Source organism: Gymnoscopelus braueri (assembly GCF_963280865.1).
Source record: "Gymnoscopelus braueri genome assembly, chromosome: 17".
Classification (NCBI taxonomy): Eukaryota; Metazoa; Chordata; class Actinopteri; order Myctophiformes; family Myctophidae; genus Gymnoscopelus; species Gymnoscopelus braueri.
The window spans coordinates 16,347,610-16,360,887 of record NC_137617.1 but is presented as its reverse complement, the minus strand read 5'-3'; the positions used below and the strand labels follow the sequence as shown (position 1 = coordinate 16,360,887).

Sequence of the window (13,278 nt, the reverse complement as noted above, 5' to 3'; positions counted from 1 at the left end):
TCCAAATCAATGAAACCATCACTTTACGATGCCCACGAAATGGAACAACCACAGAGATTAAATGGTTTAAGCAAAGTCTGGGACATGCACTCCAACTAGTTTCTTCTTCAACCTATGAAAATACAGAACTTCAGGGACCGTTTAAAAACTCACGTTTCATCATGAATACAAGCACTGCTTACTCCAATCTAACCATCAAGAATATCAACAAAGATGATGAAGCAACATACTTCTGTGGAGTCGGAACAGCATTTAGTCTGAAATATGAAAAGGGCACATATTTGGTTGTAAATGGTACAGTATGTTACATTCAGTCTCCATGATAATCTTCTTCTGATATACAGTAGCACATCTACCATGAATTGTACTGCTGACATGACTATGAACTGTTGTGATTGCATATAGCGTATTGTATCTTGTCAGCCAAAGGTGTATTTTCATTCTAAAGTCTAAATATTCTATTCACAGAACATGACCATGAGAGCTCCATCAACCAGACTTTGGTACTGGTGTCTGGGCCGGTCCCACTTGGAGACCCGGTGACCCTGCAGTGCTGCTGGGTTCTCTCTGGGACTAGAGAAGACGGTGCCCAGTGTACTGGGGGACACAATGTGTACTGGTTCCAAAATGAGTCCCATCCTGGCATGGTTTCATCTCCCTGGAACAGGAGTAGGAAATGTGAAACTGGTTCAGGTCCACAGAGATGTATCTACAGTCTCTCCAAGGACAGTGTCCTCTCCTCTGATGCTGGGATGTACTACTGTGCTGTGGCTGCATGTGGGGAGATACTCTTTGGCAAAGGAGCTAAGCTGGAGATAAGTAGGATATGCATTTATTTTCAACATATTTTACAATTGTGTTTTATAGAAACGATCGCCTTCTGGCTTTTTGACACTACAGTATACTAGCACATTTATTTATTGTATACAGGTATCAGGGTTTTTTTTGTCTCTATTTGCTCATTTTCTTTGACTAAAAGAGAAACACTTCTACATATTGTACATAATTAATTTCTTATTAAGTAAATAATATAAAAGAAACATGATAAAAACACTGACATTATGGTATACTGCATTTAAATAATGTACTGTGCGGTATATAAAGACGTTGTAGTTCCAAGCGTAGTTGGAACAGATGTGACAATTAGTGTAAATGAAAACACAGGGCTAGTGGTTGTCAGGTTTAAGCTTTAGAATAACAAAGTGTACTGTAGTCAATTATGACTTTGTGACTGCATTTAAATGGATAGGATGCCATTTTTAATTGTATATTTTATTTTTGTTCTCTATGATTCTAGGACAGAAGTTGGATCCACTTGTCATTGTACTGGGGTTACTACTGGCATGCTGTGTGATCGTGATTGTTGTTCTTATTTACACCAGGAATCAGAGTGCTTGTGAACATTGCCACGGTAAAATAGATATTTTAATCCATCATTATATGTTTATTATGTGTTTCTCATCAGTGTTCCACTCGTTTTATTACTAAAACTGAGAGACACGGTTATTCAACCAAAGGCTTAAGGCCAGGAAGGGGAAATTATAGGTAAAAAAAATGGATTTAACTATTTATTTCTGTATCTAATTGTTTCAATTATCTTTTTTTAATTCAGGTAAATCTTTAAACCTTCACATAAAATATTTATTTTGCGATGTGTACTGTGCTGAATTTAATGATAATAATCTTTTCTATTATATAAATAATTGCAACAAATGTTTTGGTCTCATACACACACACAAGTTCAGAAACATTGCCTTACTTATTCTATGCTTTTACTTGTAGGAACACTAAACCCTGTGTCTCATCTGGGACATGACCAGTCAGCTGTCCAGTCAAGCTTTGAACTGGTAAGTATATTTCAAGTAACCAAATCCAACATACAGTTTAGCAAATAGTGTTTAGCAATATGACTTTAACTGATCACATAATTGTATGGACCAAACATTAATATTCACTATACCTCTTAGTGGCCAGTGTTTTCTATCTTGTATTGTATTGTATTGTATTTATGTAGTGTAATCTGCATGTCCTCTGATATCTAATGGCTCCACATGGGTGGATGTGTTAAAATAGAATCAAGGAGAGATCGTTTATTTCATCTCACACTCTCAAATGAAATTTGAAAATAATAATTCCATATATCTTAATATTATATTATCATATTGAATATAATTAAAACTATACATGCCATCTTGGAGAACTGTAAATGACCTATTGTTACAACTGAGAAGATTTTAACATCAACCTTGATCTTATAGGAAGTAATACCCTATGCAACATAGCAAAAGGGGCATTGGTGAGCTGTAGTAAACTGGGGGCATCAAGTACGCACCCGTCATCCTAGAGGTTTCAGTGAGTTACCATCACAACACCTCCAAGACTCAACAGGGATTTCTGCCATCCCAGTGCCTCCATCTCATCAAATCTTACCAGTGATCTGACATATAATTCATCCACAATAAGTCTACCCTGACACCACTCCTCCATTTAGGTTTACACTGGATCTAATCAATGCACTGATGGTACAGTTGTCTTACAATGGCCCAACCAGCAGTTCAGAAACTCACCTACAGCTATATCAAATCAAAGGATTAATAGCTGTATATGTTCTTTACAATGTGTTCTTGTTCCTGTGAGCTTTTTCTGGCATCATAGGGTTGGGGTCATCAAGGTCTTGAGTTCAGAGCTCTCCTTGTGGTCTTTGTTATGTTTCAGTCAAGAATCAATACTGCATCTGTTTTTGCTGATTCAAATGCATGACTTTAGTCACAATTCTGACTTGACTAAATTGATATTGCGGCCACAGACCTGATCTCTGGTACCATAATTATTTTCTCCAGGGTGGTGATGATGCTGTTGAAGAAGAAGCGAACTATGCAGCATTGGATTTCCCTGCGAGGAAAGCTAAAGGAAAGAAAAAGATGAAGAAGAGAGAGTTGAACTCTGAGAGTATATACTCTGCTGTGAGAGTAGACTGGCAGTGAAGTGTTTCAACATCTCATATTAGATTACATGAGATGAGATGAGATGAGATAGTACTTTATTACTTATTGGGAAATAAACCACTTAACCCCTCTAAGGTAAAATGAACCTGAGTTAGCTCTGTACTGTGATCTAGAAGCTTGTAGATCTGCTATTTCTGGCAAATGTTGCTACAGTGCATGTCAAAAGCTGCAGAGGTGCATACAAGGCTCAGGTTATCTCTCAAAATCTAAATCTAAATTAGTTATGTAATATGTTGACATTAGTGTAATATGTAGAATGGAACATTATATAGCTTGATACTGTACTGTATATTCCAGCAGCATGGCATTGTTCATGTTTTTTCTTCTATATTTAATTTTGTTTTATTTTGAGTTTTATTTTGATTTAAACAAAAAAAATCTGTGATCCTTTTGACATTTTGTAAAAACAAAGTACACAGTTGACTCCTGCTTCTATCTGCTAAAATAATAAAGACATAAAAAGCTGACCCCCCTGTCTCTCTCCTTCTCTCTGTCAGAATATGAATATGATAACTTTCAGTGTATAAGATACTTTCTTTATAGGCTGACTACAGTCAGGTTTGGTAATCCTAATGAGAACAAACAAACATAAATTAACGTAGTACATTATTTATTGTTATTTCATGTAAAAGAAAACAAGACATTGTACCCCTACATGGCCATGCAGATGCATGAAACCTTGCCCAAATTTGGAGTCATAATTACATCATAGACTGACATCATAGATGATTGATGTCACAGGCGTGCCACATGAAGTCTGAGATCCACATTGGAGCCATGCCGTTTCTACGTGGCTCCTGAGATCATCACACAACAAGCAGCACTGTCCATGGTCCTGAAGCAACAGTGGTGCTGTCCATGGCCCTGAAACATCAGTTAATCAACAGTCATACCGTATGTACATTATTTTGGCCAATCATTCTGTTGGTTTTGTTATGTTTTTCATGTGGGTGGAGTTGCTGTTGGGCTTGAAAACAGGGCCAGTCTGTTGCAAATGCCAGGGCTGTTTTTGATCCCAGTCCATCACTGGTGTCAGTAGTAGTGGTTGATCATTAAACATGAGGAGGATATAATGTATGAGGAATGGCAGCAGGAAGTGAGTGAAAGTAGACCACAGATGGTGCGACGTCAACTGATGAACTGGTCTCTTTTCAAACAGTCTATTTGAGACACTATTCATCATTACATTATTGTTCATAGACTACTGACGTTTTCTTACCTTTTCTATGACGTTATGATATCTTAGGATGAATGGTACAGTAGAAAAATTTCATAACTCCACCCCTGAGCCGCCACAGCTTAAAAGGTGCACGGATAGGCCTTAGGTTAGATCACATATAAAAAATAAAAAAAACAGAAGTCTCGCTAGACGAGATTGAAATCTCGAGATTTCAATCTCGTCTAGCGAGACTTCTGTTTTCAGATCTCACCAAAAATAAATTTAAAAAAAGCTATTAAAATATGTGATCTAACCTAAGGCCTATCCGCGCACCTTTTAAGCTGTGGCGGCTCAGGGGTGGAGTTATGAAAATTTTCTACTGTACCATTCATCCTAAGATATCATAACATCATAGAAAAGGTAATAAAACTTTAGTCCAAAATTCTCCTTTAAGTCCAAGATCCTCTTGATGTCAAGCTGGTTCCATGTAGTGATTATTGAAAATGTTTGCATGCATCTTTGTTTTATTTTTATTTATATGAAATTAGAGAATTAGAGCTATAAAATGAGGTGTTACTGGTTTAGCAACTACAGCTTATAGAATTAATGTAAACCTGCAAACAGAGAATTTTACATTGAAAGGGAAAATACAGTGATTCTCTCTCTTTCATTCACTAATCTCTGCTCATCTCTATCGCAGACTACATTACATGTAGTAGGGGGTACTAAGTGAAAAATCGTTACGCGGCGGATAAAAGCATGAAATTTGATACAGATGTCCCTTGGGTCATCCTAAAACATCCTAGAAGGGGTGCCCAAAAAAATCTTAAACAGGAAGTGAGTTATGGACAAAATCCAAAATGGCCACCTAAACTGTTGACCGTTGACTCAAAAGACACCAAAAGAATCTCTAAAAAGCATAAAATGTGGCACACATGTCCTTTGGGTCATCCTAAGACATCCTAGAAGGGGAGCCCAAAAAAATCTGAAACAGGAAGTGAGTTATTGACCAAATTGAAAATGGCCGCCTAGTGTTGTCGATTGACTCAAAAGACAACTAAAGAATCTCCAAAAAGTATAAAATGTGTCACACATGTCCCTTGGGTCATCCTAAGACATCCTAGAAGGGGTGCCCAAAAAAGTCTTCAACAGGAAGTGAGTTATTGACTAAATTGAAAATGGCCGCCTACAGTGTTGGCGATTGACTCAAAAAGCCTATAGAATCTCCAAAAAGTATACAATTTGGCACATATGTCCCTTGGGTCATCCTAACACATCCTAGAAGGGGTGCCAAAAATAATCTGAAACAGGAAGTGAGTTATTGACTAAATTGAAAATGGCCGCCTACAGTGTTGAAAGATGATGCAAGATACCTACAGAATCTCATAAAAGCATGAAATGTGGTACAAATGTCCCTTGGGTGATCTGAACGCATCATACAAGGGGTGCCCAAAAAGGTTTTAAACAGGAAGTGACCGCCTAAAAGCAGTTGACACAAAAGAAAACATAAGGGGACGTCATAAAAGTGTATAATTTGGTACGTACTGTACATTGAGTGCTTCTTAATATATCCTAGAAGGGGTTATTTATTTGTTTGCTTGTTTATTAAACTTTTTAGGAAGGGACCATGTTGAAGAAATTCTAAATGGCTGTTTAAACAGTTGACCATGGCAGTCTGCATATTATGCAGACTCAATACGACAGGTTATGCAGTGCATAACTTGCCGTATTTTGTAGTCTACCTTCTGTTTTCATTTCTACATCACTTATTTATTTTACTTTCTGCATAATTTTTTTATTGTACTCTTTGAATCTTCTTTATTTATCTAACTCTCTGCATATTCTCATTTATTTTACTCTGCATCTTATCTTACTCTGCATATTCTTATTTTACTCTCTGCATCTTATTTATTTTGCACTCTACATCTTCTTGCTTGTTTTACACTCTATCTTCTCATGTATTTTCTTCTTGATCATTACTGTTTTTTTGTGATTAGTGTTTAGTAACTACATGTATTCATGTGTGCCATTTCGCAATTACCAGCACATTGGCATAATGCTCTGCAAGGTAACCCAGCATCCCGGCATCTACACTTTCTCGAACAGAAGGGCTCAGCTTTGCAGCCACACTTGAGTTCTCTACAAACTTAAGCAGCCTCTGGCAAGAGTGTCCATAAAGGTGTCCACGAATCAGCGACTTTAATTTATTTGTCAGGAGATGGTAGAGATTGCATAGCTTTCAGGCTTCTGGACCAAATGCTAGATTGGCTGCTCGATTTGAATATTGTAGCAGTGCAGCCCGTGTGGGAGGAGTGTTTTCCATTGAGAGACTATTCAAACTTTTTTTGGCACCCCTTAGGATGCATTCAGATCACCCAAGGGACATTTGTACCAAATTTCATGCTTTTATGAGATTATTTTTTATGAGTGTCTTTTGCATCATCTGTCAAGACTGTACACAGCCATTTTCAATTTAGTCAATAACTCACTTCCTGTTTCAGATAATTTCAGGCACCCCTTCTAGGATGTCTTAGGATGACCCAAGGGACATGTATGCCATTATGAGATTCTTTAGTTGTCTTTTGAGTCAATCGACAACACTGTAGGCGGTCATTTTCAATTTTGTCAATGACTCACTTCCTGTTTAAGATTTTTTTGGGCACCCCTTCTGGGATGTCTTGGGATGACCCAAGGGACATGTATGCCAAATTGTATGCTTTTATGAGATTCTTTAGTTGTCTTTTGAGTTAATAGATAACACTGTAGGCGGCCATTTTCAATTTTGTCAATAACTCAGTTCCTGCTTAAGATTTCTTTGGGCACCCCTTCTAGGATGTCTTAGGATGACCAAAAAGACATGTGTGCCAAATTGTATGCTTTTATGAGATTCTTTAGTTGTCTTTTGAGTCAATCGACAACACTAGGCGGCCATTTTCAATTTTGTCAATAACTCACTTCCTGTTTCAGATTCCTTTGGGCACCCTTTCTAGGATGTCTTAGGATGACCCAAGGGACATATGTGCCAAATTTTATGCTTTTTGGAGATTCTTTTGGTGTCTTTTGAGTCAACGGTCAACAGTTTAGGTGGCCATTTTGAATTTTGTCCATAAGTCACTTCCTGTTTAAGATTTTTTTGGGCACCCCTTCTAGGATGTTTTAGGATGACCCAAGGGACATCTGTATCAAATTTCATGCTTTTATCCGCCGCGTAACGATTTGGCCATTTTTTGTGCTTAGTACCCCCTACTAATGGTCTTGTTCTCTTTTATATGATATGTCAAATATCAACAATGAATAATGTGTGCTATGTTAACATGTATGTGTCAGGATATGAATTTCTGTACCTTGTGTTGAATTACTTGTGTGTCTTGTACATTATTTCGAAGTATTGTTTCTTGTCTTGTCTCTCCACCTGATTATTGTTAATTTGTCTCACCTGTGTCCTGCTTTCCCCCAACCAATCCCTGTGTTGATTATCCTTCAGTTCACCTGTGTCTTGTTAGCTCCCAGTGTATTTACACCTGACTGTTTCCATATTATTTGTTTGATTGTCTATTCCTGTAGCTTGATTTGGAAGCTTGTGTTGCTTGTTCTGCTAATATGCATGTCAAGGTTTTGTCTGTCTGCCCTTGACTGTTGGTCTAACTAACTTTGAACACCCCTGACAGTATGTTTGCTGTTTGATCTCATGAAGATTAAAGGTCTGGTTCACACTTTTAGAGCATATCTGTGGTCATCATATGGACATGCCTAACAATAGATGCCATTTTTGTTGAAGAAATCAATTTTAGTGTATTTTTATATCAAAAGTCCATAAAGCCAATCTTAATTACTTCCTGTGAACGAAAAGGTGCTGCATGATGACATACAGTGTAGATACACTTTCATGAATATAAATGAATCTTGATTTCGTTCACATGTGATTCCCATAGCTGCACATTCCTTCAAACACAGCTGATTTAATTACAGAGCTACTCTGTTTTGAATCTCATTCAAGATGACATCCAGACGGTGTATTACTCATTGAAAAGTTGATCAGCACACTAAAATATGTGTATGAGAACAGTATAGGTTAGAAATAAGCCACATAGTAGCAAACCTGCTTCACTGGCCCTCTCTCTCTCCATTGTAAACAAACACAAGCCCTGTTGCACATGGCTGCAGTGAATCAGATTCCAACCCATAGCCTGAAGGGATGGGACTTTCTGATTGGTTGAGACCAGGTTGAGCCGACAGACTGAAACTTCAAAATAAACAAACCTGACTGTACTATCCTAGCCTACAGTATAAAGAAAGTATCTCCAACACTGAGTCATTTATTCTAATTTTTTAATAGATAGAGGCAAGGGTCAACTGTGCAGTTGGATTTTACAAAATATCACAAAGGATCACAATTATAAGATTTACATTTTCCATTTCAGCATAAATCAACATAAAATGGTGGATTGGAGGTGGATTGGAAAAAGGTAAAAAACTAAGAAAAAAGCTATGGAAACACGGCATGTACAGTAGCCTTTATGGGGGCTCTACTGTATGTGACTGAGTGATAACGATCCTTTTTCAAATACAGTACCTTGGCTGCTGTAAACATTTTAATTTCCCATCAGCGAACTAGAGCGCAATAAAGTGTAATCTGATCTAATCTTAGATGTGACCGTTGACGATGTTGGAGCATTTCACTGACGGTCTACTCTCACAGCAGAGTATATACTCTCAGAGTTCAACTCTCTCTTCTTCATCTTTTTCTTTCCTTTAGCTTTCCTCGCAGGGAAATCCAAAGCTGCATAGTTCACTTCATCATCACCATCCTGAAGAAAATAATCAAAGATCAGGGCCAACATCACTTTAGTCGAGTCAGTCATCATGATTTCATGCAATTACATTTGAACCAACAAAGACAAATACAACAGTATTGATTCTTGACTGAAAGATAACAAGGACCACAGAGCTCTGGACTCAAGACCTTTATGACCACAACCCTACGATGCCTGTGAAAGCTCACAGGCAGGGAGAAAAGCACATTATAAACAAACACTATGAAACCTTTGACTGTGTTGGGATACCTGTAGGTGAGTTTCTGAACAACAGGGTAGGCCCAAATCTAATATTGGATATGGGTATATATGGAGGTAGCTAGAAGAAGGAACACTTGACCGCTTAGAGGTATAGTGAATATTAATGTTTGGTCCATAATTGCTGTGATATCAGTTAAAGTCATATTGCTAGACACTACTAGTCTGTACACTGGATTTGGTTCCTTGAAAAATACTTACCATTTCATTTGACTGATGGACAGCTGTCTGGTCACATCCAAGATGAGAGGAAGTGTTCACTGCTCCTACAAGTAAAAGCATGGAATTAACATCAAGTAAACTATAAGCTTTATAAGGCAGTGTTTCTCAATCTGCGAGTTAAGATGAGACCTTTATTGATACCTCTGGGGAAATTCAGTCGTCAAAACAGTACAGCAGTTAAAAATAGATTACAGGGCAAGGACAAAAGTGCTGTGAGTTGTGACAACTTTAATATAATAGGAATATTGTATCTTTTCATATAATGCGTCTGGTCAATACAAAAATGTGGGTCTCATTGCAAAGCCAGATGAGAACAACATTCTAAGGACCAGGTTATACAGTATGTCATTTTGACCGTGATTCGTCACACCGGCAGGCGGTTTATCTACAATACCTACTTTGTGATTATATATTTAAAACTATACTTAAAAGGAAATCTAGTGAACTAAATTATTCATAGTATGGAGATACTGTAGTATGGAGCAATTTGCAATGATGCAGAGGCAAGGCAGGAAAAAGCAATGTGGACAAATACAATTTATAATATATCTATACACATCTCCCTTGCAAAAAAAGATTGACCTTTCTCTTAAAAATATATATATATATTTGGGTAGCCATTAACACTCCCCACACTTTTCTGTGCTCAAACAGTTATTGTACCCTACTGGCTCTGGCGTTGCCAGAACGGATTGACCATTTCCAGCCCAACCACAGTCTAAAACAGCCCAATCCGCAAAACGAATTATTGCCATAAAGCTGAGTAACAATATGACTTTTGCAACCTGCAAATGCAGGCCACAATTAAAGTAGGACAACTTGGAGCCTCCGTAAACAATTGCAATGCACATAAAGCAATTACTACATTGTTTTTTGAACAGCAATAATGAGGCCAATATGTGAATAAATACCAGCAAACACCTAAATGCGTCTTAATTAATAAGGTGGCACATAACACAGGAACTTTGCTGTTTCGATTGCTCTGTCACATGCACACAAGTGCGCGTGTTCCATGTGCAGGGATACAAGCGGTTTCAGAAAATGTGTCTATGAGCGTGAAAACATCTAGCCAGATGGACTAATACATTGTTATCTCCTCAACAACTGGTCAGGCCATTGTACCATGCTCGGCACACAGCGGGACTTGGTATATATCCCATTGTGTGTTAAGAGTCAGGTCTAGAGTGGATACAGACACAGTGCATGCATGTAGCCTGTATGTATGAGTGCAAATGACCGGATACATCAGGCGGGCTCTAGACAGGATCTGAGCACTGAGCAGTTAATAGAAACCAGACTTTACACACATGTAAAACGCGTGGTGATGTGAGATTAAGTTAATGTGTCCGGTCATTTGCACTCGCATATAGGCTACATGCATGCACTGTTTCCGTATCCACTCTAGACTCTAGGCAGGTGAGTCTGGCTGAGTCTGACTTTACCTGTATGAATAAAGGATCAAATTAAAATTTTAATTTAATTAAATAGTTAATTCCTTATTTTTGGAGCTATACTTTGCACATCCAGGCCGTGTTCCTTGACAAAACTTTTCGGTGAGCGACATTATCGCACAACAAAGTATAAATTAGGCTTTAAACTGAATTGTGCTAGAGTCATCTCTGCTTTGCCTCCTGCATGCTGTCTCCCCCGTTTCAATGTACAGTATTTAAATACAGCCCACCTCCCTTTCATTAAAGGTAGGGTAAGTGATTTTCTTTGGTTAAAATGAGTGTTAAATAGCTCTATATTCTGATAGTACTCATTGCTATAGAGTGTTCAGTAAAAGGAGTCTCCTTGTCTCTCCAGCTCTTTATAAAACAGAAAAAGCAAGAGAACTCAATCAGGATATAGATTAAACAAGTGAAATTGGAAGTGATAAAAACAAAAATTGGTACTTTCTCCTGATTGGCTGAGATTTTGATACCTACCGGAAAATGTATTTTCTGTTTATTAAAAAGCTGGAGAGACGGGGAGACTCCTGTTACTGAACAAACACTCTATAGCAATGATTACTATCAGAATATAGTGCTTTAACCTTTAAACAAAATACTTTTTGTTTTAACCAAAATATATCATTTACCCTACCTTTAATAATAAATCATACAAAACATAAACACATAATAATGGAATATAATGTATATTATGTAATGGACCTATTTTACCTTGAGAATGTTGATTTCTGGTGTAAATAAGAACGACAATCACGATCATACAGCACACCAATAGAAACACCAGTACAACGACAAGTGGATCCAACTTCTGACCTGGAATCAGAGAGAATAAAGAATGAACAAATCAAAACTGTTAATGACTGACTAAAAGCATAACCTCATATAACAACTGCACAATGTGAATATATTGCAATAACATATAATAATAGATTGGTTACTGGACTAACATCAAAACATGCACGTAAAAACAAAACAATGTTACATTTTACCATCAAAATGAAAAATTTAATTGCCCATATACAGAGATACATCAGACAGATAGAGGGAGAGAGGTTGAGAGGGATAGGGAGAGGGGGAGATGGAGAGATAAAGACGTGAATTATAGTATAGATTTGTATAATTTAAAACAAATGCATATCCTACTTATCTCCAGCTTAGCTCCTTTGCCAAAGAGTATCTCCCCACATGCAGCCACAGCACAGTAGTACATCCCGGCATCAGAGGAGAGGACACTGTCCTTGGAGAGACTGTAGACACATCTCTGAGGGTCTGAACCAGCTTCAGTTACACATCCACTACTCCTGTTCCAGGGAACTGAAACCATGCCAGGATGGGACTCATTTCGGAACCAGAACACATTGTGTCCTCCAGTACACTGGGCACCATCATCTCTACTCTTAGAGAGAACCCAGCACTGGAGGTTCACCAGGTTTCCGAGTGGAACCGGCCCGGACACTGGTACCAAAGACTGGTGGATGGACCTCTCATGATCATAGTCTGTGAATAGAATAGAATACAGAATTTACCTTTGGCAGACAAGATACAATAGGCCTGAAGAATGTATGCAATAACAATTTATAAGTGGTAAAGATGTAAGAAGGCATAGAAGATATAGAGACTGTACCGTTTACAACCAAATATGTGCCTTCTTCATAATTCGTCAAATATCTTGTTGATACAACACAGAAGTATGTTGCTTCATCGTCTTTGTTGATATTTCTGATGGTTAGATTGAAGTCAGCAGTGCTTGTCTTCACGATGAAACGTGAGTTGTTAAACTGTCCCCGTAGTTCTGTTTTGCCATAGTTTGACGAAGATATTTGTTGGCGCGTATGTCCCAGACTTTGCTTAAACCAGTAAAGAAAATCTAATGTATTTCCTGCACATCGTAAAGTGGTGGTTTCATTGACTTTTACAAATCTCAAAGAGATCTGCTGAGGAACCTGAGCCATGGCTGAAGAACAGAGGGCAATGGTAGTTCCCAGACACAGCAAAGACAAAAAAGAGAGAAAACACACAGAATGACCAGTTAAATATTATATATTTTTTATTACCAGGTAAGCTAATAACACAAAACAGACAAATAACACAACAAAATTCAAATCCTCTCGTGTCAACTAGACTTGTTAGAAATTATTTCTTCTAGCTTTTTAAAAATACACATAAAATGCAGTATATATTTGTCTGTGTTAAGAAGTTAACTATTCTTATCTAAATATGGGTATTACGGAATATTAAAATAGAAGATGTACTTACACACTGTTGTAAGAAGAAGCAGAACAAACAATTTGCCAGCCATTGTGTTTTGACAGAAAGCTGCCTCAAATGAATGGTTTAGTCTGATGATCAAGGTTTACTAAGTGGAAAAT

At 37.7% G+C, this 13,278-nt stretch overlaps 2 protein-coding genes across 2 annotated transcripts in view; one reads left to right on the top strand and one right to left on the bottom strand.

Annotated features, from left to right (window-relative positions):
* LOC308104245 (uncharacterized protein) overlaps positions 1–3,086 on the top strand; it is a 46,893-nt gene extending 43,807 nt beyond the window's left edge. Inside the window, exon 5 of the mRNA XM_080454628.1 lies at positions 2,841–3,086. Coding sequence (XP_080310754.1) covers positions 2,841–2,984 — 144 coding nt within the window. The 3' untranslated portion in view covers positions 2,985–3,086. The remainder of the gene's footprint in view (positions 1–2,840) is intronic.
* Positions 3,087–8,594: 5,508 nt separating this feature from the next.
* Positions 8,595–12,718, bottom strand: LOC308104622 (uncharacterized protein). Its single transcript, XM_080455076.1, has 5 exons — positions 12,534–12,718; positions 12,053–12,406; positions 11,621–11,722; positions 9,438–9,502; positions 8,595–8,972 (listed from the first exon to the last, which is right to left on the bottom strand). Exons 2-5 carry the CDS (start codon positions 12,231–12,233, stop codon positions 8,841–8,843), a joined length of 480 nt encoding a protein of 159 aa, XP_080311202.1. The 5' UTR covers positions 12,234–12,406; positions 12,534–12,718; the 3' UTR covers positions 8,595–8,840.
* Positions 12,719–13,278: the final 560 nt, after the last annotated feature.